General features: G+C 35.5%; 8 protein-coding genes across 11 annotated transcripts; 2 read left to right on the top strand and 6 right to left on the bottom strand.

The window, feature by feature from the left end:
• Positions 1 to 958: 958 nt before the first annotated feature.
• Positions 959 to 5,597, top strand: LOC103855140 (NAC domain-containing protein 45). Of its 2 annotated transcripts, none has more exons than XM_009132095.2 (6): positions 959 to 3,185; positions 3,793 to 4,082; positions 4,158 to 4,430; positions 4,542 to 4,796; positions 4,886 to 4,952; positions 5,042 to 5,597. In XM_009132095.2, the coding sequence occupies exons 1-6, from the start codon at positions 3,029 to 3,031 to the stop codon at positions 5,443 to 5,445; spliced, it is 1,446 nt and encodes a 481-aa protein (XP_009130343.1). In that variant the 5' UTR covers positions 959 to 3,028; the 3' UTR covers positions 5,446 to 5,597. The 2 variants fall into 2 exon arrangements, with proteins under 2 accessions (XP_009130343.1, XP_009130344.1); XM_009132096.2 differs by having other exon boundaries at positions 971 to 3,185; positions 3,793 to 4,073.
• Positions 5,598 to 5,852: 255 nt separating this feature from the next.
• LOC103855138 (glutathione S-transferase F11) lies at positions 5,853 to 7,031 on the bottom strand. Its single transcript, XM_009132094.3, has 3 exons — positions 6,735 to 7,031; positions 6,603 to 6,651; positions 5,853 to 6,462 (listed from the first exon to the last, which is right to left on the bottom strand). The coding sequence occupies exons 1-3, from the start codon at positions 6,879 to 6,881 to the stop codon at positions 6,026 to 6,028; spliced, it is 633 nt and encodes a 210-aa protein (XP_009130342.1). The 5' UTR covers positions 6,882 to 7,031; the 3' UTR covers positions 5,853 to 6,025.
• A 609-nt stretch (positions 7,032 to 7,640) lies between these two features.
• On the bottom strand, positions 7,641 to 9,199 carry LOC103855137. Its single transcript, XM_009132093.3, has 2 exons — positions 8,242 to 9,199; positions 7,641 to 8,152 (listed from the first exon to the last, which is right to left on the bottom strand). The coding sequence occupies exons 1-2, from the start codon at positions 8,391 to 8,393 to the stop codon at positions 7,849 to 7,851; spliced, it is 456 nt and encodes a 151-aa protein (XP_009130341.1). The 5' UTR covers positions 8,394 to 9,199; the 3' UTR covers positions 7,641 to 7,848.
• A 316-nt stretch (positions 9,200 to 9,515) lies between these two features.
• Positions 9,516 to 10,213, bottom strand: LOC103855136. Its single transcript, XM_009132092.3, has one exon. It carries the CDS (start codon positions 10,113 to 10,115, stop codon positions 9,723 to 9,725), a length of 393 nt encoding a protein of 130 aa, XP_009130340.1. The 5' UTR covers positions 10,116 to 10,213; the 3' UTR covers positions 9,516 to 9,722.
• Positions 10,214 to 10,396: 183 nt separating this feature from the next.
• LOC103855135 (late embryogenesis abundant protein At5g17165) lies at positions 10,397 to 12,248 on the top strand. Its single transcript, XM_009132091.3, has 2 exons — positions 10,397 to 10,647; positions 11,818 to 12,248. The coding sequence occupies exons 1-2, from the start codon at positions 10,541 to 10,543 to the stop codon at positions 12,068 to 12,070; spliced, it is 360 nt and encodes a 119-aa protein (XP_009130339.1). The 5' UTR covers positions 10,397 to 10,540; the 3' UTR covers positions 12,071 to 12,248.
• A 56-nt stretch (positions 12,249 to 12,304) lies between these two features.
• Positions 12,305 to 15,856, bottom strand: LOC103855134 (uncharacterized protein At1g51745). 2 transcript variants are annotated; one of them, XM_009132089.3, is made up of 5 exons: positions 15,449 to 15,856; positions 15,163 to 15,370; positions 14,531 to 15,072; positions 14,167 to 14,442; positions 12,305 to 13,919 (listed from the first exon to the last, which is right to left on the bottom strand). In XM_009132089.3, exons 2-5 carry the CDS (start codon positions 15,330 to 15,332, stop codon positions 12,682 to 12,684), a joined length of 2,226 nt encoding a protein of 741 aa, XP_009130337.1. In that variant the 5' UTR covers positions 15,333 to 15,370; positions 15,449 to 15,856; the 3' UTR covers positions 12,305 to 12,681. The 2 variants fall into 2 exon arrangements, with proteins under 2 accessions (XP_009130337.1, XP_009130338.1); XM_009132090.3 differs by having other exon boundaries at positions 15,163 to 15,362.
• Positions 15,857 to 16,155: 299 nt separating this feature from the next.
• On the bottom strand, positions 16,156 to 18,024 carry LOC103855133 (ADP-ribosylation factor 1-like 2). The gene is made up of 6 exons (XM_009132087.3): positions 17,747 to 18,024; positions 17,218 to 17,308; positions 16,972 to 17,087; positions 16,803 to 16,862; positions 16,653 to 16,718; positions 16,156 to 16,570 (listed from the first exon to the last, which is right to left on the bottom strand). The coding sequence occupies exons 1-6, from the start codon at positions 17,801 to 17,803 to the stop codon at positions 16,382 to 16,384; spliced, it is 579 nt and encodes a 192-aa protein (XP_009130335.1). The 5' UTR covers positions 17,804 to 18,024; the 3' UTR covers positions 16,156 to 16,381.
• A 328-nt stretch (positions 18,025 to 18,352) lies between these two features.
• Positions 18,353 to 26,093, bottom strand: LOC103855132 (protein EXPORTIN 1B). Of its 2 annotated transcripts, none has more exons than XM_033292348.1 (30): positions 24,880 to 26,093; positions 24,546 to 24,662; positions 24,336 to 24,428; positions 24,161 to 24,232; positions 23,948 to 24,055; positions 23,779 to 23,861; positions 23,543 to 23,681; positions 23,380 to 23,448; positions 23,215 to 23,292; positions 22,991 to 23,053; positions 22,863 to 22,907; positions 22,628 to 22,735; positions 22,444 to 22,544; positions 22,205 to 22,397; positions 22,043 to 22,102; positions 21,825 to 21,935; positions 21,487 to 21,584; positions 21,196 to 21,304; positions 20,930 to 20,995; positions 20,753 to 20,851; positions 20,583 to 20,663; positions 20,325 to 20,500; positions 20,163 to 20,243; positions 19,872 to 20,054; positions 19,723 to 19,789; positions 19,504 to 19,614; positions 19,284 to 19,391; positions 19,053 to 19,190; positions 18,713 to 18,955; positions 18,353 to 18,599 (listed from the first exon to the last, which is right to left on the bottom strand). In XM_033292348.1, exons 1-30 carry the CDS (start codon positions 24,976 to 24,978, stop codon positions 18,531 to 18,533), a joined length of 3,168 nt encoding a protein of 1,055 aa, XP_033148239.1. In that variant the 5' UTR covers positions 24,979 to 26,093; the 3' UTR covers positions 18,353 to 18,530. The 2 variants fall into 2 exon arrangements, with proteins under 2 accessions (XP_033148239.1, XP_009130333.1); XM_009132085.3 differs by having other exon boundaries at positions 22,205 to 22,408; positions 22,488 to 22,544.
• Positions 26,094 to 26,356: the final 263 nt, after the last annotated feature.

Raw genomic sequence — 26,356 nt, 5'->3', positions numbered from 1 at the left:
TTATCAAGGACTCTATCTTACAGAATGCATCACACGAACTCCAATTATTAAAAAAAAAACAAACTCAAATAACAACGAATGCTCTTTTGCCACTAAATATTTTTAAACATGTATAAGAAATTTAAAATATTTTGTATATCTTTTCATTTTCATTTTGATAAATTTTTTAATAAAATGTGTGTATACTAAAATAATCAATTTTAGATTGTTATGTTATTTAACTAACTTTAGAAAACAAATTGTAAAATGATTCATTTTTCACATTATCTAAATCAATAGGTTTAAAAATGTACCAACACATTCAATATATAAGAATGAAAAATAATTCATAATTTATATATAGAATTTAACTGTACTGACAAGTATTTTTGTTTTACTTACTTTTATAATAAAAATATAAAAAACACTCAAAATGTAAAATAGTTACATTAATGAAAAAAAATAAAATATATTTATTAGTTTATCAAACCTTTGATTTCTAATAAGAACAACATAAACAATAGTAAAAATTAAAAAAAAATTTAAAGTTTAAGAGTAAACTTAGGGGTGTTCAATCCAGATATCGGTTCTGTTTCGGTTCATTTTTTTCGGGTTTTGGTATTTCGGTTAGTAAAATATAACTACCATTCTAAATCCATATTTACTTCGGTTCGGTTCGGTTCGTTTTATATACCGTCGGTTTTCGGTTTATTCGGTTTTATACCAAAAAACATAATTATTTTGTTTGAGATCATATTATATGAATTTTAAAGTCATATTGTCAACACCGTCATTTATTAAAAATATATTACATGTTCAAATAAATGAACAAAAAAGTAAAAATGATTCTACCATCAAATAAAATAATCAAATCTATAACTAAAATCATAGCTTGAAATTTTGAAAATAAAAATATGAAACAAAACATAAACATGAAAGAACAGTTTTTCCACTCTTCCATATTTAGTGTTTGTTAAAGTCATGCTTTTTCAATTGAAAATTTTCCATTAATTATTGTCCATCAAATTTATAATCTTCATATTAATTTAGTGAAGACTAAAATAAAGCAAAAAGATCAAAAAAAGACTTAGAAAATAAGATGTCTCAATTGTCTATGTATTGTCATTTAGTTATAGTTCAAGTGTTTTACAAATTAAGGTTTTTTATTACTATAAAATTATGGTAATAGGTATTAACAAAAAATTTAACTTATGTAACAAATAGATTTTCATGTATTGTTATAAAATAGATATATATTTACATGTTTCTACTTTTAATCGCTTTTGTTCGGTTTATTCGGTTTAATCGGTTATATACCAAACCATATCCAAATCCTACGGTTTTTATAAAATTATATCCATTCGGTTTATATGGTATATACCAAAACCAAACCATATTATCTATTTCGGTTCGGTTCGGTTTAGTACGGTTCGGTTTTACCATATTGAACAGCCCTAAGTAAACTGCATATTTTTACACGTATATGAAAATACAATATTTCTTTTAATTGATCTTCACTTACTTAACAAAGATTTAATATATCATTTTTTTGTGATACTATTTATGTGATATATTATAAAATTTTTTGTAGTATATCATACATATGATTTGGTATGATCCTGGTGAGACAGATTCAATCCATCTTTGGTATGATTTGCAGGAAGATGAACCAAGGCCTGCTCTCAACCCCCATATCCAAGATATTCAACTCGTGCACTTAAAGATAGGAGATCACATGGTAGTCTTTCAAGCTAGAGAAGGAAATAGAGTGGCAGACAAAATTGCAAAGGAAGATCTCTCTTTTTTTAGAATAATTCCCCTATATTGTATTCTGTTGCCAAGTTGGTTGAATGTCTTAGTGGAGGGTGATAATGTGTAAACTATTGGGTTAATGAAATGTATGAAGGTTGAGCCAAAAAAAGGAGGAGATTAAGATATTAACATGGAAATATGGATTAGTGTTAGTTCTGATGATAGTTATGCCAAGTTGAAATAATATTTTTGTTGTAGCGCGCATATTCTTTGCATCTTAAAAATAATAATAATAAGCAAGTCGTACATATGGCAAACTAATATCATTTAAAAGTTTTGAAGAAAATATTCTTGCAAATTAAATACCTTAATTTATCTATCTCACAGATACAATATTGTGATGTTGAAAGATTTTAAAAATTGGTGATATGCATAAAAAATGAAACATTTAACAATAATATATTTGTTACAACATATTATAAATCAATGCATTTTCAAAAGTGACTTTAGATTGCTAACTGTAGAGAAAGCATACATAACAGAAAAAGAGAAACAATACAAATATTAGTTTTCTATAAACTGACCAAGCTAAATATTGTAATTTCATCATAATAAAGTATGAACAACATAAATATTCCACACCAAAAGCTATATTTTATAAGCAAAAGGCAAAAAACGTGTCAATAATTATCATCCAAACTTCTTTCCTTCCCTTTTTTTTTTCTAAGCAACGAAAACGAAAACGTTGACAACAGGAACAACAAGCATATGCACGGATGTAAAGAACATTACCATAGATTATTTCTGGTTTGGGATTAGAAATTTGGTGGCTCATATAAATTAACAAATCTAACATATATATATATGCACGTTATGTGATTAAAGGATTCGGACATTACTAATATTAATAAGGTTTACCAATTATAGTGTGAGTTCTTATAGTATATAGCGTAATCAGTCTAAGTATAGAAATATATATATATATAGATACAAATTACAAAGTAATTTTAATTTAACTAAAATATATGAAAACAACTCGGGCATAGCCCGGGAAAGGCTCTAGTCTAAATAATATTTGTTGCTTTGGGATAGGGACCTTCCCTTTTATTCACTTTTGCTCCCCTTTTTCATTTCTTACGTCTTTTCTCCTCTATATATATAACCTTCATCTCCAAACCCTCAACGAATACAAAACATTCAGTTCTTTAATAACTTCTTCTTTGTGTCCAGTCTTTATTCTCTCTCTCTCTTTCTTGAAGCTGATCCAAGCAAAATAATCCCCGAGAATAACTTGTATATGTCTCCTGTCTCGTTACCTCCAGGTTTCAGATTTCATCCAACCGATGAGGAGCTGATTACCTACTATCTGAAAAGAAAAATTAACGGTCTAGAAATCGAACTTGAGGTTATCGCTGAAGTTGATCTCTACAAGTGCGAGCCATGGGACTTGCCAGGTAATATTTGTATTTTCTCTGTGCATGTATGCATGAGTATAATTTATTACATTACTACTATAAGATCCAAATCTCTTTTACAAACTAGGATATTACTAGGATATTTTAAATTAAAGAAAAACGCACTCGATTATACTATTATTTTTGAAATTCAACAAAACTTATTTGGATTAAGTTATCAACCTTTGTAATTAAGAATCATTATTTGTCAGTCTATAACCAATAGAAGCAAGAGAGGCTGAAGAAAAGAATAAGAATATAACAATGATGAAGAAACCCTATTTATACTTTAATTTCGTCCGGATAATAGTACATGTTTGTTCTTTGCATAAGTACAATATTCATTTATTATAGTTTCAGGTAAATGTTTAAAACTAAATCATAATTTTGGGTTTCAACGGAAAATAGTGCTCGTAAACATTAGTTTTCAAGAGAATTGTTTATTCATTTAAACTAAGCTTTTAATAAGACAAGCTTTAGTTGTAAACACGCCAATGATTTTAACTGATATACTCTTGAATTCTGGATTTATTATGTATTGGCAAATTTTTATTAGATATAAATACACGATGTATAAAATAATGATGAATAATAAATTCAATGATAGGGAAGTCCTTGCTTCCGAGCAAAGACCAAGAATGGTACTTCTTCAGCCCACGAGACCGGAAGTATCCTAACGGTTCCAGGACAAACCGAGCAACTAAAGGCGGGTACTGGAAGGCAACGGGTAAAGACCGCCGTGTTAGTTGGAGAGATCGAGCCATTGGAACCAAAAAGACATTAGTTTACTACCGTGGACGCGCGCCACATGGTATTAGAACCGGTTGGGTCATGCATGAATATCGACTAGATGAAAATGAATGCGAGCCTTCTGCATACGGCATGCAGGTTTGTCGGGTCGACTAGCTAATTGATTCGACTAATCATCTCTTATTAGAGGATATAGTCTAATATACTTATCATTTTTTTCAGGATGCATATGCACTTTGTCGTGTGTTTAAAAAGATTGTGATTGAAGCTAAACCAAGAGATCAGCATCGTTCTTACATCCACGCTATGTCAAATGTGAGTGGAAATTCGAGTTTTGACCCTTGTTCAGATCTAGAGATCAGTTCAACTACTCATCAAGTTCAAAACGCATTCCGGCCTCAAATTGGAAACGGACGTTTTAATTCAAACGCCAGTAACCAAAACTGGTCACAATACTATGGTTCTTCTTATCCACCGTTCCCTACTCCATATAAGGTAATATATCAAACTTTTATAAAGCCACCAACAAATTAAAATATAATGATCAAAGGTGTACAACAATTTTTAATGACGAATTTAAATTGCATTTTGTATATGTTCATGTAGGTTAACAATGAGATCGAATGCTCAATGTTACAACACAATATATCTCTACCACCGTTGCGTATAGAGAACTCTGCGGTCAGCAATTACGATTTCTATAATACGAGTACGACTCACAACAACAATCATGGCGTTTTGGAGGACTTTACTTTCGCTGAGAGCAACTCCAACCATTATAATAATACCGTTGGTGATCAAGTGATCCATGTAGGCAACTATGATGAACCATTAATAGTGTCAAATAATTATATGAACCAGGTATCTTATAATCAAATTATTTAAAGATAGTCGTTCACGTTATTTATATTTCAGCCTTAGATTAACTTTTTTGCATGAAAACTGAACAGGGTTATATCGAAGAGCAGAAGATCATATCGACTTTTGATGATAATAACCAAGATCTTGGATTTCATGGTGAGTATGATATAAAATTTTGTTTCGCATTCAAGATTGTTTAGGTATTTTTCTTATCTAACGATAACTACAACTCGCTTAATTTACAGGAGACAATACCAATATCAACATAGATATCGATGACTTCTTCTCGTTTGATATGTATAACGAGGAAAACGTAAATCGAGTAGAAGCTAACAAAGAAGACGTGAATATAAATGAAGCCGTAGATTCATCGGGATTTGAGGTGGTTGAAGAAGAAATTAGGGTTAACAACCATATGCTCATCTCGGCATATCAAACAACGAAGATTCTATATCACCAAGTCGTACCATCTCACACGTTGAAAGTTCACATTAATCTCATTAATCACAATGTGGAAGACAGAATATTGTTCATTGAAGAAGATAACGATTCTTGGGTACAAAGAGCTGAGAAGATCACGAAGATAAAACTAAATCTTGTTAGTTTAATAGCTCAGCAATATTACAAATATCTTACGATTTTTTTCTAATTTCTTACAATTACTGATTTTTATATACGCCCTGCAAAGAGAGTGTTTTATATATACTGTACACTAACATATACCTGTATACATCTCATTCTTGTTATTTATTTATTGGAGTTACGTTGTAGTATAGTTATAAAATTGGAACATTCAACCAACTTATGTGTATACATATGTTAATGCCCAACAAACGATCATATCATCTAATCTCGAGTGCAAATGGATATGAGCTTAAAATTTCCACAAAGTTTCTTCAGTTATTATTTTTCTTCAGAAGTTGGTCATATAAATATGCGTAGAGATTACTCAGGAAATGTCCTAGTGGTTGTGCTCCTTTTTTCTTCTATGGATTCTCAAAAGAAACCATTAATTAAGTAATAAAACAATCTTAATTAATTTCTATGATTATCAAAAACGTCTATCAAAGCATCTTTTTAAATAACATTATTTGGTAAAGACAATAACACATGAGATTAACTTTATTTAGGGGGAAAGACAGAAAATGTTTAAAAAACTCATTTGGTCCGAACCACAACATCATCATTATTCATCACCAACAGGCAACAATAATAAACCTAGAACTTGTTTAATATGCAGCCATTTCCATAAGTTTCTTCCAAGCCGGTCTAGCCGACATCTCATTCCACCACCGGTTAACATTCTCCCTAGACGTAATCATGCTCCCCAAACCGGCTTCATTCATTATATACCTCATACCGGGCATATGAGTCAAATCAGCCAATGAGAACTCAGCACCAGCCAAATACCGGTTCATAGCTAACTGGTTCTCATATACATCCAGGACCTTATCGAGCTTGACCTTTAGCTCTTCCACCAAAGCAACGTCGAACTTGGGTGTAAACACGATGTTTATAACTAAAGGTAGAACCACAACGTTGAAGTAGTTAGCCTCAACTTCCATCCACTGTTCCACGATGGCTCGTTGCTCCAAGGTCTTGCCCAATAGGTCCGTTCCTTGGTCCGCATACTTGGTCGCGTAATACCTCGATATGGCTCGTGATTCTTTAGGGTAAGAAGTATTTATCCAGTTACAAAAAAAAAAGTATTTATCAAAAAAAAAGTATTTATCTTTTCAGTAACTTCTGACTTAGTCAAGAAACAAATCGACTTAAGTTTTAATAAATTTGGAGAGATTATCTTACCAAAAAGCTTCAGATCTCCATCTTCAATAGCTGGAACTTGACCAAACGGCTAACACAAGTATAGAACATAAGAACTACGCAAGTAGACTATATAATCAATTTGTTTTCTCTATAATAATTAGAAAAGATTACCTGACGAAGAAGATATTCTGGTTTTTTCTGCTCAAATGTATTGAGATCGACATGGATAACTTCAAACTCGATGCCCTTTTCCAGAAAACAGAGCAATACTCTTTGTGGATTACCTGCTTTTATCTGCCCAAATAGTTTGACCACCATGTTCTGATTATACAGAAAGTCTGTATGTAATTGTTGATATGATTTGTAGAACCAATATGGTTTCTACAAATACAAATATTTTAGAAGTAAGGATAAGAGTATATTCAAACTCCAAAGACTCTATGGCTTTGGTGGTGGAAAGTAAATAGTGGTTAGTCTTTTATCTATATGTTTTTTCAAAATCGGCTGGACCGGTGAGTAGGTGAGAATTGCAACGTGTTATTTTCTTAAAATTCTTGTTTTTTTTTTTTGTTTACTAAATTACTCTAGTTTTCCAGAAAACTGATGATAAAAAATGTTGCAAAAAAAAAACTGATAATATATAAACCGAACTAAAAAAATAGAAATAATTTTAATATAGTAACTAATTTGTATTAACCGAAAACATATAAAAACTAAATTGAAACCGGACCGAACTACAAATTCAACATTTTTACAATGTCTTTTAGATTAACCTAAGTTTTTAGAGTGGGTTTTTAGTTTCAGTTAAAAACTATTTCTTATTTTTTAACTAAGAAAAGCTAAGAACCGAAGATATAAAAACCGATTTTTAATCGAAATTATAAAAAAAAAATCAAATCATAAGTTAAGAACTCAAAATTAATAGTCAATGTTAATCATGCTCTTAATTAAACTCTTAGTATAATTAAAAAACATTTAATCTATTTCATCATGACACATCGCGAGTTACTACGTCGTCTACATGATAATTGAGAATCTTTTGTTTACACATCGCGAGTTACTACGTCGTCTACATGATAATTGAGAATCTTTTGTTTATCTTGTACGGTGCAAGTGTAGGCTTGAGTTAATTTAATTAACTGTAATTTACAAAACGATTAAAGGAGTCAACATACTTCATAACTTTTACATTCACACGATTAAGAAGACGGAAGCTAGGAAAACATCGTCCCAGACGGAACCCGGTTCCGGTTTAGAGAAAGAAAAATGCTAAAAACTTTCCGGTTTAGGTTCGAGTGAGCAAAGCCGATATATGAGCAGCCGAGAGCGTCTGGGCTCTCGGAGGCGCTCTGTTACCGGAAAGTCTCGGCGGCCTACCGTTTCCGGAGTGGAAAGCGTCGTGCACGCCTAAGTTTTGCTCCGATGCACCTCCACATCCGGAGAGCCGTCGACAGTGAGTGTTCCCCCGTCGCTGCTTCAGTTTAACGTTGAAAGGATTCTCGGGTTTTGCGAGAGCCCCTACTGTTAACGCTGCCGACAAGGATGTGAATGACTGAGATTTACCTTTGTAATGTTTTGACAACCCTCTCCTGTCGTGAAAACAACAAGGTTTATTTTAACAAGATCTAAACTAACGAGCAGAAAGAAAAAAAACGAAAAGATTCTTGATTCTTCTTACCTGAAAGAAGATGAACTGCGACGGTCCGAATCGTCAGGAGAGTTAGGAAAAGAAGACGGAGAGTTAAAACCTTCATCTGCGTCCCTAACGCAGTTTCCACGTCTGCGTTCTTCACCCAACATAAGAGACTCCATCTGTTCTTGATAGTGCATGTTTTTTTCTTCTTCAAAGCCGCTTCAAGACTTGAGAGCAGAAACAGTAGCTTTTATACAAAAAAAAATTACTATTATGGTGGTAATGATGATCGTGTATGGTAAGACAGTAATTAAAATTAATTGACAATTATAAGCACACTTTATTGGTAGATTTCATGTCTAAAATGTTTTTTAAACGCATATTGTTATCTAGTTCAAAACATTATATTGTGAGTTCTGTTTCACAAGTAACATGTTCACGCCCATGAACATGGGTTCTGGTTCTGCGGTCGTTATATAATAAAGTTTTCTGGTCGGTGTAAGATATTTTTGGGACTGGTTGTGCCTGATCGTGACACGTGAAAAGAAAGGAGTAATGGACGGAGACTTGATGCATAGTACGTGGTGAGTGGAAACAGATGGCAGAGACAGCGAGAATCTTTGCGACGAACCTAACAATACGTGTCGAACTATGTTGAACAGTTTCAATGGCTTATGGGGCCATGATTGATAAGCAAACTTTATTTTAAGCATTTATGTACGGGCCACTTAGCACATGATAGAATTTATGAGCTCAAGCGTCAATTAACATATGCAGTACTAAAACACTTGTTGGGGGGGGTAATGTATTCAAAGTTAGTACGCTAAATTATTACGTTAGTGGTACACAAATCACTATCATTAGGATCTTTCCATCTTTAATCAACCATCCCCTCAATTAGAAACATTAACACAAACATATAATCAATCATCTTTGATGTTCGATAAATTAACAAATGATAGTTGAACTTCATCTATAAACGAGGAAAAAAGAAAAATGAAGTTGTGCATTACTTACTCTACTCAGCTCTAAAGCATCGTTCTGTATCGAGTTACTAAAACTAAAATTTTTTTCTTCTATTTTTTGGACGAGTAAAGAAATGGATATGTTCCAGTCATAAAACATGGCGTCTATCAATCATCACATACTACGACTTAAAAGATTCCAGATGCATCATAAAATTTGTACAGCAGGGAAAACTACACATAAGAGATTGAGTAAAACTAAACAAAGTCAAAACTGTATCCCAATCTCTAACTCGTAGAAGGCATTAGCATCAAAAATATCACAATGTGTGACATAGGATCAACCAATGCTGATTTCAATGAATCACTGAACACATTATGAGCCAATGAAAATTCCATCTCAATCTTGTCAAGCAAACAAGCATATAAAAGTAGGATAATTAAAGTCCATCAATCCACAAATCAGAAGCACTGAAACAACAAAAACATAATGGAATCATTCAAAATACTCCAAAACCAAAAAAGGACTGGCACTGACTTGAACCTGAGACGATCAATCAATCAATCCTTGTTCTTGAGCCTCTCGACCCTCTGGTTAAGCTGCTCGATCTTGACCACCAGATGAGTAACCGAGAAGAGGATCCAGTAGAACACGAGCGCGGCGGCGATGAGGATCGCGTTCCTCTGTGACTTCATCATCGATTTCTGGTGGCGGAGGTGCTCGGAAGGCGTGCAGGAGTCTCCGTCGCACGAAGGCATCGTCTCGTACTTCCAGTAGATGTCCATGAGCAGGAAGAGGCAGAACGGGACGATGGATAGAAACGGTTTCAGGAGGTTGCGCGTGACGGCGACGAGTCCCTTGCGGAGTCCGTCGAGCCCCGGCATCGTCAGGAGCACGATCATGATCGCTTCCGCCGCCGCCGCGTAGCCTAGCACAACCCATTCGAGAGCCATTCGTCGCGGATCTAGATCGGTGGATCTGAATCTGTTTCTTCGGAGTTTGAATTTTCCAAAGTGAAATGAGACGATGTTGAGGAACGTGTCGCACGTTGTTGAAGATGTAGAGGACTTTAAATGGGCCGGGCTTAGATTACAGCCCATATAATCGCAAAATCTTTAACGGGTCGTATCTTTAATGCGTTGAATCACGCACCGTCCATCCGTCAAGTAACGGCGTTAGAGGAAAGCGAAACGGCAGCGTTCGGTAGGTGAGAGACGTGGATCAAGATTGGCTAATGCCATCTCTTTCAAAAAGCATATATAGCACATAATAAACGGTGTTAAATCACCATACTGACTATTACAACAGACAAAAGAAGTAAAGAAAGAAAGAAAACCTCTCTCTTCTCTACTAATCTCTGACGAAGAAACTGAGTTTTATGGCAACCAGATCGAAGAGCTTTCAATTGATCACCGGCCTAAGGAAGCTCGCTGTCATTCCACGCGCTTCCTCACGCGCCACCGCCACTGCTCTCCTCACTTCAAGGTATCAATCAAACACACACTCTCTCTCTCTTTCACTGCATATTTTTTTTCGAAACTAAGTCAAAAATATATAAATTGTTGACAACAAAATGAGAAAAGAAACTACGTATCCACAACGGTGTAGTGTGTAGCATAACGTATTGAATATGGTGAAACTGATTATTTTTTTTTCTACGTCAGAAAACAAATTATAGTAGAGATTTGGTGTTTGATTGTGTCTGTGTATGTATTATCATTGTCTTGTTAGTCCAAACACTTTAAATTTGAAGGTACTATTCGAGTATCCTAGATCCAAAAAGTTCATATATCTATGTTTTTAGGAGGTAAGGATTCAGATCAATTAAAATATTACATATTTGTATATTTTCAATGTTAGAGATTTGCCCTTTTCTTCTTTTTCAATCATATTTGCTTAATTAAAATGAAATAGATAAGAAAAAACTCTGGTTTTGGTACAAGTGTACTAAAAAAATCTTCAAACTCTTTATTAAAGGTGAAACCTTTTTTATTTTATAAATATTCGTACAGAAAGCACAAGTGATGTACAGTGGACGATAAATGGCATATGCCATTTGGCTTAAATGGATAATACCAAATCTAATCCGATTCAAAGGTCGACACGTGCCATTCAATGAATTGACTGACATCTAAATAACCTTTTGTAGTTTACTCGCAGTTGTTGAAACGCTCACTTAATCACTCGACTTTAAATGTTAAAACTCTAACCAGCAGCTAATGGTTTTCAATTTCCATTCTAAAAATCAGAACATTTTTTTAGTTATTTGCTATAGTACATAAAAAACCCATAGTATTTATGTGAGTAGTAGGTGTTACGTGGCTGATTATTTAATATCTTGAGATTACGATAAGAATCGGACCGACAGCTTTGTAGATATGTAAATTGATAGCAAGCTGACCATGACATATTTGACATTACTTGATTTATATTTTATTTGAAGGCTTTTTCGGTTCACCTTTCAGAAAACAAAACTTTCTATCTTTAATAAATATAGAAAGACCAGAGAATTTATAAGAATTCATTTCTTGTTGTGGGTATTATATGGTGGCAGTGTCTCACCTACCCATCAACAATCTCCCACCCAACAGGAAAATTAGTTTTTATTTATTTTCCTTGGAAATTTTAATCAGATATTAAATTTTATTTTAACAGGAGTGGTCACTCCTCGGGGTATGACAAGAACGTGGAGGATGAATTGCAGGCAACTGCAGTTCCTGACGACGTCATAAAGCCAGATTCTGATAAATACTGGTCTCCTCATCCTCAAACCGGAGTCTTTGGCCCTTCCACGACTGATCAGAGTGCCACAGCGGAGGCTACTCGCCAAGACTCGGCGGTGCTGGAGGAGACTGCTTGGTTTCGTCCCATAAGTCTCGAGGACTCGGACAAGACTCACCATGTTTAAGTCTCTCTTTCTCCGACCGTTTTATTCTGATGTTTAATGTTGTAATAAGTTTCCAAGTAGACAAACTGTATGTCAAGTAGTAGTATCCTGAAAAACCTTCCAAGGTCTGTTATGTCTGAAGGGTCCTTTTGCTTTCAATGTCTAAAGGTTTTATAATATAATTTCAAACCGAACCAAATCGAGTCGATGATATGATCGAGTAAATTAATTAGCCAGCAGAAGACTCAGCAAATGAAAACACAGAAATAGATTTTAACACTAATAAATCTAAAGCTGGAACTAAATCAAAGAGACGAAGCTTTCTCAAGAGAGTGATTAATATACAAAACGAACCAGTGGTATCATTGTTCTAACTCTTCACCTCATCTGTACCAATAAGTAACCAGAGTCTCTCTACGTAATTGTTCTCCCTACGACTAACTTTCCCTGAGAGTACATAATGAAAGCCTGATGGTTACTCAAAAAGACCCATCACCCCCAGAATTTTGATGCCCTAAACGTGACTCCCATTCTACGAAAACCAGACACAAGACACGGTTATATGTTTTGTACCTGTAAATCTCGTTTAGGCTTTGAGTACAGAGCTCTTGTTATTGATCTCTTCTAAGCTTTCACAGCGGCTTTGATGGCGGTCTATTTATTTTCTCCAGTAATCTGCTAAATACTAGTTTGACCGGTATGCAGGCCACGGTTGGTGGTCCCTGTAGTACCCGTCTGTTAGATAGCTCGTGAGTCCCATCCCCCAGCGCCTTTATCCCGCTGTGTGCTTGTTCACTGCCGAATGATGACAGTGCCCTGGTCTTTTGACTAGGGGTTGCGTTTGTGTTCTTCATCACCTTCTTTTGCTGCTGCTGCTTTCTCTCACCAGGTGGTCGTGGAATGTGCATTAGATTGCTTCTCCTCAACGAGTTATCATCAGTACTTAAGTTTCCCGAACCAAGTTTCTTAAAAAACGGTTTTCTTCCCTGATCTGCCGGAGAATGAACATCAGCATCGGCTTCAAGTGATGGTGATAATGGTTGCAGCCGTGGAACGCGTGAGCTACTCCTTCTTGCAGTCTTCCAAGCATGGGGAAGTAGAAAGGGCTTGTCATGGTACGTTGTTTCATTGCCGAAGTACTCAGTTCTCTGTATATATGGCTCAGAGGAACCATCTGCTAAGACTTCAACTTCAACTGGATGTCCAATTATCGCTCTGCTGTTTAACTTACTCATCAGGGAGACAATTGGGACAGGCCCTTTCTGATAGCTTCCTCGTACTTCTAGTTCCACATCCATCAACGGAGAATACATATTTCTTCTAGAATGTCGATGAGAAGACGCATGGAACTCCTGACCTGAACCTTCAAATTTTTCCTCCCATCGCTTCTTCTTACCAATCTGGCCTTCCCAAGGATCATCATCCCAGTCCAGCATGTCATGGCTGTAGATGTTCTTAAATCCGGATGCAACCATAGATGAGAGCCGATACTCATCATCACCTGGTCCAATCATTCTGTCCCTGAACTGTCTTTCGTTGGGATCAGTGTCATCAGTTCCATCGCTCATATCATTTGTCCCACTAGAATCTAATCCATAGCCCATAGGCTTTTGACCAAATGCCCTTCTCTTATATTCAGAATATCTTCCGTTACGTGCAGACCTTCTTGGAAGATTGCGCATGTTTCTCTTTCCCTTGAGCTGCCACTTGGAAACCGTACCAGCTTCATTATCTGGATCTTGGGAATAAAGGTGAGAAGAGTCGCCAGACATGGATGATTCATAACAGTCTTCCTCACTGCTGGTGCTTTCATCTTCTGCTGACATATGTCTACTGAAAGGATTGTGTTGCTCTGAATGACGCCCAGCTCCTGGAGTGAGAAGATTTCAAACTCTAGTTAGGGAATAGCTTAAAACTACGCACAGATAGAGATAGCTATGATCCAAGCAATCAAAACGGTTAACTAGAGTCTAAAGTTCAGAGGCTTGACAGCAATGGCAGACAAAGAAGAATCAGAAGTGAGTATCGTTTAACACAACTGAAAACTAAGTTTTGCAAAAGTAGTGAAATATATATATGATAGTAAACTAGCTTTTAGCTGTTGAGAAAAGCTTCACCTGACAGCAAGGGAATGTCATCATCAGTATCCTCCTCCATATCAGAAGAATCAGTTTCGGATTCAGAAGAAACAGATTCAACATCTTCCAAAAACTCAGGAGGGTCATATTCTGAAAGCGAATAACGAGAATGGTCACCACCAGCAAAGGATGAATGCATTGCCGCCCTGTGGCTTAGCAAACTCTCATGCAGATCTAAAACATCATTAGATTCATTTGGTGCAAACATGTATTTAGTCCTTTTAGCCTCCATCGAGTTCCTAGTCTTCTCCTTTCCTGCAACAGAGTCAAAATTGCACAAGAAGTCTTTTAGTGTCCAACAACCATCTACACACTCAGGAAGTTTCCAAAAAAATCATCTTACCGAGGGCAAAACTAGGCCTCTCCATGCTATGATCTCCACTAGAAGAAGCTGAAGAGTTGCTTCTCGCCAGAGACTTGAAGGAAGTATCAGCAGGACCATTGGAAGATGAAAACTTTCGCTTCGAAGAGGCGGTTCTTAGCCCAAAGTCCTGCAACCCTCTCATCCGAGGCTGTGCCTCTTCCTCAAATCTCGTCTGCTCCTCCTCTTTATCTTTGCCCAAATGCCTAACAACACCAACATGGTTACGCCCTAGACCACCATTAGAGATATCATGAACCCTAGACACAACCATTCTCTCCTTGGCTGCTGCATCAGGAGAGTCCCCCCTAGCCCTAGGCCTAGGCCTCTCTACTTTCACTTCCTTCTTCAGAATCTCCTTCTCAAGCTCAAGCGCATGGAGAATCGCGTCTTCTCTACGAGCATACTTCTCCCTCTTTCTTATCGTCAGCCCTTGCGAATTCTCCACCTTCTCAATGCAGTCATCAAAATCGCCGCACCGAAACGGCTTCACCCGCTTGGACTTCTCTAAGTTGTACCAATCCCTAAAATACACATGAAACAAAAAAAATAATCAAATCCAAAACCAATGAGAGTTTGTTATTATACAAAGATAAAAGAAAGAGACTACTTACACACTCGCATCCTCTCTTCCAAGAAGCTTCACAGGAGTTCCAGATCGTGGAGAGGTGATATGAGTAGAGTCAAGATCATCCTGTCCCAGTATCTTCCCTGGCCACCACGAGCCGTTCCTCCTCCTCACCCACACAATCGAACCAACCGTGCAACCCGCCGCACCTTCCATCAAGATCACACTCTCTCTACGAGTTTCTTCCTAAGTAACTACGAGGAAACAGGTCTCAAAAAGTCTACCATTCTCTAGAGATAACAAGTTCCGTCTACGGTGATGTATTGATCTACCTGAAAAGCAGCTCAGCAGGCGGTGATACAGACGACTCGCGGCGAATCCGGCGAGGACTAAGGTTTCCATTCAGATTTGGAAAATTCCCATAATAACCCTACGCTCTCTCTCTCTCTCTCTCTCTCTCTCTCTCTCTCTTCCGTAGGTTAGGTTTAAAAACCTTCTTCTCTGCTTTCCACCGTCTCTCTCTTTCTCTGAAACCTCCGCGTCGTCTTTCGTCTCTCTCTCTCCTCTCCGTTACTCCGTTTCTCTCTCTCTCTCTCCTCCGGATGGTTATTGCGAGGCGCGCCGTTCCTATTATTAACACGCGCTCCCGAAAAGCGCGTGCTTACGTTACCGAATTAAAGGCCCATTAACGTAAGCTTTAAGGCTTCTTATTTTTAGGCCCACCACGTTCCTCCTCTTTTTTTTTTAAATTCGTATTTTTTCTCTACTCTACTAAATCTTGACTGAGCTTTGTTCATTTATCACCATCACATAGCTTCAAAGGGACGGACAATTAACGATATTTTTGCATATAAAACAAATTTATCACCACCACGTTCCTCCCTTTTTTTTTTAAATTCGTAATTTTTCTCTACTTTACTAAATCTTGACTGAGCTCTGTTCATCATCACCATCATATAGCTTCAAAGTGACAATTAACGATAATTTTGCATATATTACATTTTTTCATCAGTGTATATAATGAAGATCAAGTGTTGTATCATGCAAACAGTGAGTATAGTTGATACTAACATTGGCTTTCAAGACACAAAAGAAAAGGCACTTCCATTACAAAAGGTCTTCCAAGAGGGTTTGATTTGGTGATATTACAATGTCAGAGGCCAAGAAGAAGACTTTGGTTTATGGATCAAAAGTATATATAATGGTGGAGAGAGACTTGAGACACCATGAGCTTGATTTGGTTGTATGACGAGTTTTTGTTGTTGTTAAAACAAGGGGCCAGCGGATGAGAAACCAGCTGCTCTAACCTCTTTGAGCGTAGAGGATAACCAGTCTAAGCCTTCATAGAGGCCATCGCCTTGAAGAGCACATGTGCCTTGTATATGCCATTTCCTGTTCTTGAGATCTAATAAGCCAAGCCCTTCACATACTTCTCGGGGAGACATGGCTCCTCTCTGAGGTTCACACAGAGTAAGAATGAATATTAGTAAATGACAAACAAATAAGAAAAAAATACTACAGCTTTGAATTTTTTACCATGTCTTGTTTGTTTGCAAACACTAGAATGACACTGTTAAGCATGAATGGGTCTTTTATAATCTCCTGAAGAAAATCACTTACCAGAGGTTAGAAGCTCTGCAGAGAGTAATTTTAGCAAAAGCATTGTGCAGTTATAACTAAAGGTACCTGAAATTCTTGCTTAGCTTTGCCAATTCTCTCACGGTCCAAAGAGTCTACCACATATATCTGCAAGCGCGTAGAACAATTAAAAAATCAGAGAATATTCCAAAACAACATGAGAAAAGAGTCTGTGAAATAAGTATCTGACTACACAGAGAGAGGTAGACAGACATACAAGTCCATCGGTATTGTTGAAGTAATGCCTCCACAAGGGCCTGAGCTTTTCTTGGCCACCAACATCCCAAACTGTGAACATCACATTCTTGTACTGTACTTTCTCCACATTGAAACCTGCGTTAAGAAAAAAAGTTCAAAATCCTCAGCAAGCCAGTAACATATCCGGCATCATAAGATAAAAGAGAAAACGCACAGAGACCGAATTCAAAATGCTGCTTGCTTCAAGCAAAACTAACTAACTCACCGATTGTGGGAACAGTAGACAGAACTTCTCCTATGTGCAGCTTGTACAGTATCGTTGTTTTGCCAGCCGCATCCAGACCCAGCATAACGACCTGGAGTAGCTCCAAACAAATGCACAACAACAAAATCAAGAAAACTTTAGTTAAAACTATCGCACTGATGATTAACAAGCTGAGTCAGTGTATAAGATTTTGAGCAAGATCATCAATACAAGAAAACAAAAGTCAGATTACAAAAAAGATCATATCTTTCAGAGCCAAAACACACAAAAACAACTGCAACTGAACATTTTATGATAATAGCAGAAGTAAACACTCAATTAACGAAAAAAACAAAACTAGAGAAACTGCAATTGAATAAGTCTTATAGCTAATAGCAGCACTGAACTAGATTCTCAATCACTCGTTTTACTTCTATACCAAAGCAAAGCAAAAACGAATTAAAACTAAGAATGATCGTTACAGCCCAGCTACGGCCCATCAAAAAAAGAAAGGAAGAACCCTAGTAAACGATCGTAAGGAGAGAGTTACCCTCATTTCCTGATTGCCGAAGAAAGTATCGAAAAGCTTGCGGAAAGTTTGACCCATGTCAACCCCCAATAGCCTATGATCCTCTATTACAATCTCTCTTTTTTTTTTTCTCGATGTCAAAGAGAGAGCGAAGCTGGAGGAACCAGAGATAATCAAACGAAGATGATCGATTTCAACGAGAATTCACAAATGAAGAAGAACTTTCCGAGAAAGAAAGAAAGAGAGAAGAAGGTAGCGTTTTCGTTACGAGGGATTCCACTTGTCTTTAGATTCTACCTTGGTTTGATCTCTCCAATTCAATTGTAACTCGGTTTACAAAATATTAAACCGACTAAGACCGGTTTGACCTACAGTTAGACCTAAACTAAACGGAGCATCTCCAACCCCACTTTATTTTTTACTATAAAATAAAATAAAAAATAAAAAATACTTCAATGGTACTCTATTAAAGTAATTTGTTTTTTATGTTCATTACTCTATTTTTTACTCTAAAATAGAGTATCATTGGAGCAAATTTAAACTTTATTATAGAGTTACGTAAAAAAATAGAGTAAACCATTGAAGATGGTCTAACATATTGCATGTAACAACTTTATCTATAACAAATAAGGTAGATAATTTTTATTTATTAATAAAATCCTCTAAAAGGTTTTATTGATACTAGAAAACCAAATCATCCAAGATAATATAAGAAATAAAATCCCACACTTCTCTGTTCTTTATTACGAAGCTCTACAAAGAGAGACATTGTTTGAAAAGACTTTGCTATGAAAATAAAATATTTTTAAGAATCACTCATCTCATCTGGATTCTCGTCGGAAGCAATAGGTCCAGCATATAAATCTTTGTTATCCTGAAGAAGAAGAAGAAGAAGAAGAAGAAGAAGAAGAAAACATTCAGTTGAGTTTGAATGAAATGTGGTTTAATAAAAGAGAAAAATCAATCTTTGTAGTTAAACTATGTTACCTGAGCAGAAAATTCTTTGGACCGTATAAGGAAGTCTCGTACGTTATTCTTAAATGGAACAGGGTGATCTCTCAACTCATAAAGTCCTTTCACAAATTCTGTCACCTCTGGTACACTTATGTTGGGGAATGACGAGCTTAGAAGATTGGTTGTGTGTGCACAAACAAAGGCGGCATTGTTTGGATACTGTTGAGGCACCGTTGAAGCATCCCACAGAGGTTCGGTTAAAGCACCGCTCTCCACCTGAAAATGTTTTATATTAATGGACCTCCCTCAAGATCCACAGAAACTAGCAAATGGTTGATTTTTAAGTGTGTGTGTATATATAGAGATTTTTTACCAGTTGAAATAGACGCTGTAGCACGAACACATGCCAATAGAACTCTGGCTTGTGAAAGGTATCGGTCAACACGGCAATAATTTCTTGCTCAATTTGCATAAAGTATGTCCGGTAGAATTGGTTAGAGAAAGCAGATTTCTGTCACAATCAGAGAGAAAACATGTTATTGATCAGACATATATATATAATGCCATAATGAGGGCTAAAAATGAAACGCTTAGGTTTAAAAACCTGAAACTTTTTCAGCAACACAAGTAAGAGTTTAAGTCCGGTTTCAGCGATGTTTCTTTCGGTATGCCTAAACGCCCAGATAACCGAGTCCATGACTAGCTTCAGTTGCTGATGAGAGGAATAAAAAAACAAGAAAAGCTCAAGGATTACTAGTGACCAGTTGATATAGAAAGAGATGATGATAGCTCACTACGACCAGGTAAAGACCAGAATCACCAACCTCACTTGACAACTGTAGCAATGCACGGAAACAAGATGTAGCAATGGCACGGAGTAACAAGAAAAACTTGAGCCGGTGTTCTGGATAATCTTCAAAATTCTTAGTGATCATCTGCTTAAAAGATGAAAAGATATTTGACCCACTTTATATATTTTACTCCATCTCTACTTCCATAAATAGTAGTAAAAAAATATTCCCATGGACCATAGAGTCTGTTACCTCCAAAGTGCAATGGAAAACAGATTCAAAAATGCGAGGCACATCATCTTGCATTGCAAACTTGTACCTACACAAACACATTTTCATGTTACATTTTGTCTTACAACTTTTCTTTTGATAAATCATGCAGCTGAGACAAGCAGACTTACTGGTTTATTATTGTCTCAAAGAGTGATAAAACTTCTGATTCCCTTGCATCAGGAACATTTCTTGCATAGTCAGCAAGTATAATATTCATAATTGGTGGAACAAAATGTTTGCCAATGTATGGATTTTTTTCATTTTTGTCTAGAAACGTTTTTATCAGGTTCAGGATTTCTCTCTTAACAGACCTGTCACAAGAAGCATAAAATAATAATAGTATTATTCAAGTTTGTAATATACTATTAGGGCATCAAGACCTGTGATTTTTATATATTTGGTATAAAAAGGCGTCCTACCTTAGAAGCTTAATCACAGATATCCTTGAAGCACACGGGCCACTATCACCAATGCTGCTTGACACGAGTTCACTGTACATCCTGGTGAGGAAGAGTAAAGCCAAATTATTCCCAAGTTATAAGAAGAATGTAAATGTTTTGTATAAGTATAGAAAAACTTACTTGTAAATATTCAGAGTATTCAAGAAGATCAATGAAATTTGAGATAAGAAGTATTTTCCCACTGAAGCTGAAACTCTTGTATTTGTTTGGAGGATAGTAAGCACATCATGTATCACATCAGGGTCAATAAGGGAATCAACATTCTGACGTGCTTCTACTATAATCTCTGCCCATCTCTACATTGTAGGGGGAAACTATACTTTTAGCGAGCTATTGAAAACAAGATCTGAGCAGTGACTTAATTGCTTATTAACAAACCTGATTAGGTAGTGCCATCAACCTCTCGATGTATTCACCTATTTTCTGAGGATTTGATTCAGCCTGGATTATACAAGCAACCTGAAGATAGACAGACAGAGAGTGAGATCACGGCAATAAATAGATTCATATCACCATTGCCGAGAAAGGACTGAAAAATATATACATACAGATTCATAAAAAGTTTGAATTTGATGAGGCTCAAGATGTCTAATAGTTGTAGTCAGGCTTTCTAGAAGTTCAGATACAAATGGCTCCTGTTTTCCAACCTAAATGAACACACATGACATCAATGTAAATGATAAAGTAAAGAGTTAACCATGTGGATTAAACTAACTTGTACATACCTGAACAACAAGGAATATGTGTTTGCATTGCTGAGCAATCTTTAAGAATGTATCACAAGCCATGTCCTAAAAGAAAAAAAGGTAGGATATTAGTTTGAGCAGATTAATGTTAGAAAGATCAGACGAGAAGGAAATAAAGAATAGCTTCTTATCAATATTAACATGTAATCATTGTTGGTACATGGATGGTATTGAAATCAAAGTTCTCAATCATGAAAAAGGGAAGAATTATATTCAAAAAAAAAAAAAAAAAAGGGAAGAATTACCTTAACACCCGGTTGAGTCGAATGCATGAAGTCAAACAACTTCTTAACAATCACCATCATATACTGCCAATTGCCCTTTAAGAATCTTGGATACTGTCCAAAAACATACCTGAAACGAATGTACAAGAAGACAAATATCAAATACTCAAACGAATCATGCTTGAAACAAGTTCAAGTTTATCATGGTACGTAGCAGGGAACAAGTGATCCATTTGTAGTAAGAAAATCTCATACCCAGTAGTCATTTGATAGGTTTCAATATTAGCATTTATAGTGTAGAGACAAACTCACATGATGTTGCTCGCGATAACATCTTTATTGTCATTTCCCTTCATGATTCCACTGAAACTTAATAAAGCCCGAATAACCTTCACTAGAAATCTGTCTTCCTGTAATAAAGACACGGAGTTCAAATGTTTCAATAAATGTGATAAAACTAGCAAAATTTTGGTTGAAACATAATAACAAGACCATAAATGAACGGAAGGTCAATAAAGAAGACTAGGGACGTTAGAAAGATGCTATCAAATACCTAGAGCCAAAAAAGGTATTTGCTATTGCATTACAAACAAAATCCTCAACTGTTGTTCATTGAAGATGCAAGGAGATACTGAGAAAGGAGATCTTACATTTGCTACATCCATGGAACCAGAAATAGACCCAATAGCCCAGCACAAAGTGTTCAGATTATTCCATGTCCATTCTTCTTTGTTTATCTGTTTGCTTAGCTTACTCAACATCTTTGCAAGAACAACAAAAAGTTGGCATCAATACAACAAGGTCAGATAAGCCTTCAAATCATTAATCCAAACAATAAGTACAATCTTCCATCCCTCATAGTAAGTACCTGTCTTTCAGTGTCATCATGATCAAAGTGTGTGAGGAAGATCAATGTCTCCCGCATTATCTGACACAGTGTTAAATGTGAAACAAGTCAACTGTTAGATCGAGTTATTATTCTTTGTTATATCTTATATAACAGAAGATAGCAGATATATAAACTTGGTACCTTATACTGGAGAAGAACATCACTATCCTTCATAGTTTCGCGGACAATGTTCCCATTTTCATCTTCAACAATTAGCACTTCTTCAGGCTTAGCCATGCGAGTAATCATGAGCCCCCTTAATTTTGATAGTTGATCAGAGTAAAGTATTTTTGGTGTTGTGATCTCAGGTTCGATGCTCCCAACCGTAGGAGGATGAAAAACCATCTGACAATAGGCAAATCAAGACAAAATACGTAAGTAGCCACATTTGGAATCCTATGGAGTTAGTGCAGGGGTGACTTACTCGTTGACCTGATGTAAACAACTCCGAAACTAGTAAATGCCAGTAGTCACAACAAACCTGTTCACTCATAAGCAAGCAAAAGCTGAGATCTAAAAATGCATCAACGGCAAGAAGTATTAGCAAGGGAAAGTCCCACGTACCTTGAACACTTCTGTGTCATCAACATATGATATTTTAATGAGATATTCCAGACCAGCAAGTAGGAAGGGAATAGTTTCGGATGTAGTTTCTAGGATATTTATATGTAGCTGCAACAAGAAGAACATTAAACACCGTATTATGTTTGAAATGCATAAAAAGCAAAAGATAAAAAGGGCTACAAAAATCAAATGCAAAACCCTCCTCCTTTTGGTTTCAAAAAGAAAGAGAAATTACCTTGAAAAACGAAGTGAAAAACAGTGCCAAGTTCTGGATAAAAGCCTAGAGGTAAAAAAGATATACAGTCATGCATTACCTCGAAATGTTACCGTAAAATATAAAATATTTGCACGTAAAAGACTTGCCTGTTCTTCAGTACTTCCAGCTGAATATGCCTCTGGGATATTAATATTAAAAGGAAGCATTCCCTGCAGACATGAAAACAAAGAGTAATTAGAGTCAATCTGACAAGGGTAATTAAAGACATATACACGACCAGAAAGAGTAATTAACCAGCTAAAAATTGAAACTATATAGTTGAAACATCAACATAACAAGACTAACAAAACACAAAGACAAGCAGCATTACCTCCAAATGTTTCATGAAAATCATGTACATTTGGACAACTTGGTTTCTGTAGTGCTCTTCATATTTAAGTGCCGCAACCTGCCACAAGAACATAACTAATTACATATGACAGCAAAATAAAGACACCAACAAAACATGGACCGGGCTATGTATAAACCGGCATACCTTTGACAGACATTGAAGAGTGAGATCCCTATATGCCGGCACAGGGAAGAACTTAAGGAGGTTTTCCATCTGCAAGTAACAAGTTCAGTAACAATTATCAAGTCTATCGTCATTGTGAGACTTGTTAAACCTTTCTTATTCCACTTATTTCCAAATATATTACCAAAGGTGACTGGAAAATATACGAAAGCGGAATCCAAGAAAGATAGGCATGCAATGCAGATAGCGTTGCACGTATAAGTGCTGGTCTTTTGGAAGCTGAGAGAACATATAGACATAGCTCGTGAATGAGTTTAAACTCGCTGCACACAAGAAAGTAGAATAACTCAGTAAAGTATGGCCAATATCATCATTTGCAAATTATGGAAAGATATTTGAACATGGTTCAAATAAACTTGCCTGTTTAGAGACTCTTTCAGATCGTTTATCTTTCTCTGAATCATCTCTCCCCTTGAGAAATTAAAGATCTCTTCACTTAGGAGCTAAAAAAAAAAAAGGAATGTTATTAAGTACATCACACACGTAACTAATGCAAAATGCACTAACTAGACAATATGCATGCACTTACTTTCAAAATAGCCATGCTATTCTCACAGATAGATTCGCTGGTTTTAGCAGCATTAACTAGATCAGGTATAAAGCTTCTCCAGTTCGCCGGCCATTCATGTTTCAAGATCTGTATATAAGCATCAGAAATAAACAGATAGTCAATGCATCATAAGGAGTAAGGAAAATAAACCAAGTAACACAACTATTAGCAAAAAAACCTGAAGATATATACCTGAACCAAGATGAGATTTAACTTGTTGATATAAAGCCTTTCCGATCTGAAAGATGCTTCGTTCTTTGAAAGCTACACGGTAAATTAGTTATCAAAACAACTCAGTTTACTTAACCTGGCATCTTGCTTCTAACAAAACAAAAAAACTAATGCGCTCTTAAATATATATATGTACCTCCACAATGACGTCAGAGATGTAAATTTTCATTCCATCACGTTGTACAACTGGTAATGCCTTCCACCTATATTTGATAACACCTTCTAGCACCTGAAAGATGGAATCCATGAGAACTTTTCCTTGTAGCAATTAGAGCAAGCAAAGCCCCTCAAAAAAGTAACCATTATTCGTACGTTGGATATATATAAGCAAATTTACTAAACTTACCTGAAGGGCAAAATACTTGGTATGCGTACTCCTGGTGTTCTGCAGGATGTGAGTCACTTGAAGCCAAGTATCAGGATTAGCTTTCAAATCCCGTAAGATATTATCCGCAGCAGCTCTCTGAAAGATGTTTTGATCATTAGCTTGTGTTATAGATTTTAAACTAAGTAACGAAAACATACGCAATGCACTACACCAAAGCATCAAGTGGTTGTCAGAAGCATTGTTGTAATTTTATTTAACACAAGTTACAATCAGTTGTAACAAGAACAAGAAAAGCAACGACAAGACGCATAACAGTTTCGATGGAGAGCCATAAACATTATACTCGACTTACTTCTTCCTTAGATCCTGTAGCGTAAAAGACGTCAACGGTGGAATCGAGTAAAGCGACGTCCATAGGCTTACTCAAGTCCCTTAACCTCTCAGCAGCCATGGTTGGGAATATGCGCAAAACAAAACAAAAGAGAGACTCCACACGAGACTGAATATATGGAGGCCAAGAGACGTACAGAAAATGCTTAAGTGAGGGAAAATGTGAAGGAAAACATATTTGTATAGATTTTTTTTTATTTTTCTTATTATTTTATATATTTATATATATGGTATTTGCTGAATATATATATATGTTTATATATATATATGGAATTCAAAGATTTACATGAAATTATAAGGAATGTTTATGATAGAATACAATGCATTCATATAAAATAACTAAATAAGTCAATATATGGTACCATATATGTATACATTATTTCTAGATTATTTTTTTGTTTTCTTGTTATTTTTTGTAATATTTGATTTTTCTATTTATATATGTGGCATTCAAAAGATAAACATGGATTATATGGAAGTTTATAATAAAATACAATGCATTCATGTAAAATAACTAAATAAGTCAATAAATAGTATTGCATATTGACACATTATTTCTACATCTTTGCTGGCACAATAAGCAAAAATATATTTCTTTATATTGTTTAACTGATAAAAGATAATAAATTATTTAGACTATTTAAACATTATATGGTATTCTTTCATAATTTTTGTATGTAATAAACAATGTTATTAGTTATAGTATTTTTCTCTTTATATTAAACTACTATTTAAAAATGCGTATACTATTGTTGTCATTTTAGTGAGTTTTTAGTGAAAAGCTATAAAAACATAAGTAAATCTAGACAAAAATATAAGTAAATTGGCTGTTATTTTTTAATTTGTTATATGTTTAACTTTTCCATATTTTACGTTTTGTTTATCTATTTTAAATTAATTGATTGAATCACCTAAGATATTGAGGGCACAATCACAAAATGTAGTGGATCCATAAAAAAGATTAGTGCTTAAAATTAACTAAAATTGACATAAGTTTTTTAAAGAAAAGTAGGTGGATATGCATATTCTCACCCTTGAATTTGAATACATACATCCCTCTATGGTATGATTTTATTTGTTTGACATCCCTCCTTGGTATGATTTTATTTGTTTGACATCCCTCTTTGGTATGATTTTATTTATTTTGACATACCTCTTTGGTATGATTTAAAAACATTGTAGTGTTCCAATTATATGTTTCTCAGAATAAAATTTCCATAAAATTTGGATTCTAATACCATTTATATTAGATTTGAATGGATTCTAATACCATTTATATTAGATTTGAATATTGTATTACTAATTTAGCAAAATAAAAAATATTGCATTACTAACCAACAAAATGACTGTTACAAAATGCTTATTTTATTGGATTATATTTAGTTTGGGCCCAATAATAAAATGTTGATTCAGGAGATAGCGAGCAAGCATAGTGTGGG

Source organism: Brassica rapa, chromosome A05, assembly GCF_000309985.2.
Source record: "Brassica rapa cultivar Chiifu-401-42 chromosome A05, CAAS_Brap_v3.01, whole genome shotgun sequence".
Lineage (NCBI taxonomy): Eukaryota > Viridiplantae > Streptophyta > Magnoliopsida > Brassicales > Brassicaceae > Brassica > Brassica rapa.
The sequence above is the reverse complement of the archived record's forward strand: the minus strand, read 5'-3'. Positions and strand labels throughout refer to the sequence as shown.

Bases quoted from the DNA above. Each gene is read 5' to 3' on its own strand.
- LOC103855140 (XM_009132095.2), top strand. From the start codon at position 3,029: ATGTCTCCTGTCTCGTTACCTCCAGGTTTCAGATTTCATCCAACCGAT. The intron at 4,431-4,541 runs GTAATATATCAA...ATGTTCATGTAG, and splicing joins CGTTCCCTACTCCATATAAG to GTTAACAATGAGATCGAATG. The intron at 4,953-5,041 runs GTGAGTATGATA...CTTAATTTACAG, and splicing joins CCAAGATCTTGGATTTCATG to GAGACAATACCAATATCAAC.
- LOC103855138 (XM_009132094.3), bottom strand. From the start codon at position 6,881: ATGGTGGTCAAACTATTTGGGCAGATAAAAGCAGGTAATCCACAAAGA. The intron at 6,652-6,734 runs GTAATCTTTTCT...TACTTGTGTTAG, and splicing joins CAGAATATCTTCTTCGTCAG to CCGTTTGGTCAAGTTCCAGC. The intron at 6,463-6,602 runs GTAAGATAATCT...CTTACCCTAAAG, and splicing joins TGGAGATCTGAAGCTTTTTG to AATCACGAGCCATATCGAGG.
- LOC103855137 (XM_009132093.3), bottom strand. From the start codon at position 8,393: ATGCACTATCAAGAACAGATGGAGTCTCTTATGTTGGGTGAAGAACGC. The intron at 8,153-8,241 runs GTAAGAAGAATC...TTTTCACGACAG, and splicing joins CGCAGTTCATCTTCTTTCAG to GAGAGGGTTGTCAAAACATT.
- LOC103855136 (XM_009132092.3), bottom strand. From the start codon at position 10,115: ATGGCTCTCGAATGGGTTGTGCTAGGCTACGCGGCGGCGGCGGAAGCG.
- LOC103855135 (XM_009132091.3), top strand. From the start codon at position 10,541: ATGGCAACCAGATCGAAGAGCTTTCAATTGATCACCGGCCTAAGGAAG. The intron at 10,648-11,817 runs GTATCAATCAAA...TTATTTTAACAG, and splicing joins ACTGCTCTCCTCACTTCAAG to GAGTGGTCACTCCTCGGGGT.
- LOC103855134 (XM_009132089.3), bottom strand. From the start codon at position 15,332: ATGGAAGGTGCGGCGGGTTGCACGGTTGGTTCGATTGTGTGGGTGAGG. The intron at 15,073-15,162 runs GTAAGTAGTCTC...TGTGTATTTTAG, and splicing joins GGAAGAGAGGATGCGAGTGT to GGATTGGTACAACTTAGAGA. The intron at 13,920-14,166 runs GTGAAGCTTTTC...TTCTCACTCCAG, and splicing joins TGACATTCCCTTGCTGTCAG to GAGCTGGGCGTCATTCAGAG.
- LOC103855133 (XM_009132087.3), bottom strand. From the start codon at position 17,803: ATGGGTCAAACTTTCCGCAAGCTTTTCGATACTTTCTTCGGCAATCAG. The intron at 17,309-17,746 runs GTAACTCTCTCC...GAGCTACTCCAG, and splicing joins TCGGCAATCAGGAAATGAGG to GTCGTTATGCTGGGTCTGGA. The intron at 17,088-17,217 runs GTGAGTTAGTTA...TTCTTAACGCAG, and splicing joins GTCTACTGTTCCCACAATCG to GTTTCAATGTGGAGAAAGTA.
- LOC103855132 (XM_033292348.1), bottom strand. From the start codon at position 24,978: ATGGCTGCTGAGAGGTTAAGGGACTTGAGTAAGCCTATGGACGTCGCT. The intron at 23,682-23,778 runs GCAAGTTTATTT...TCTTGTGTGCAG, and splicing joins CTGAAAGAGTCTCTAAACAG to CGAGTTTAAACTCATTCACG. The intron at 18,956-19,052 runs GTAAAAAATCTC...AAACATTTTCAG, and splicing joins TACAGCGTCTATTTCAACTG to GTGGAGAGCGGTGCTTTAAC.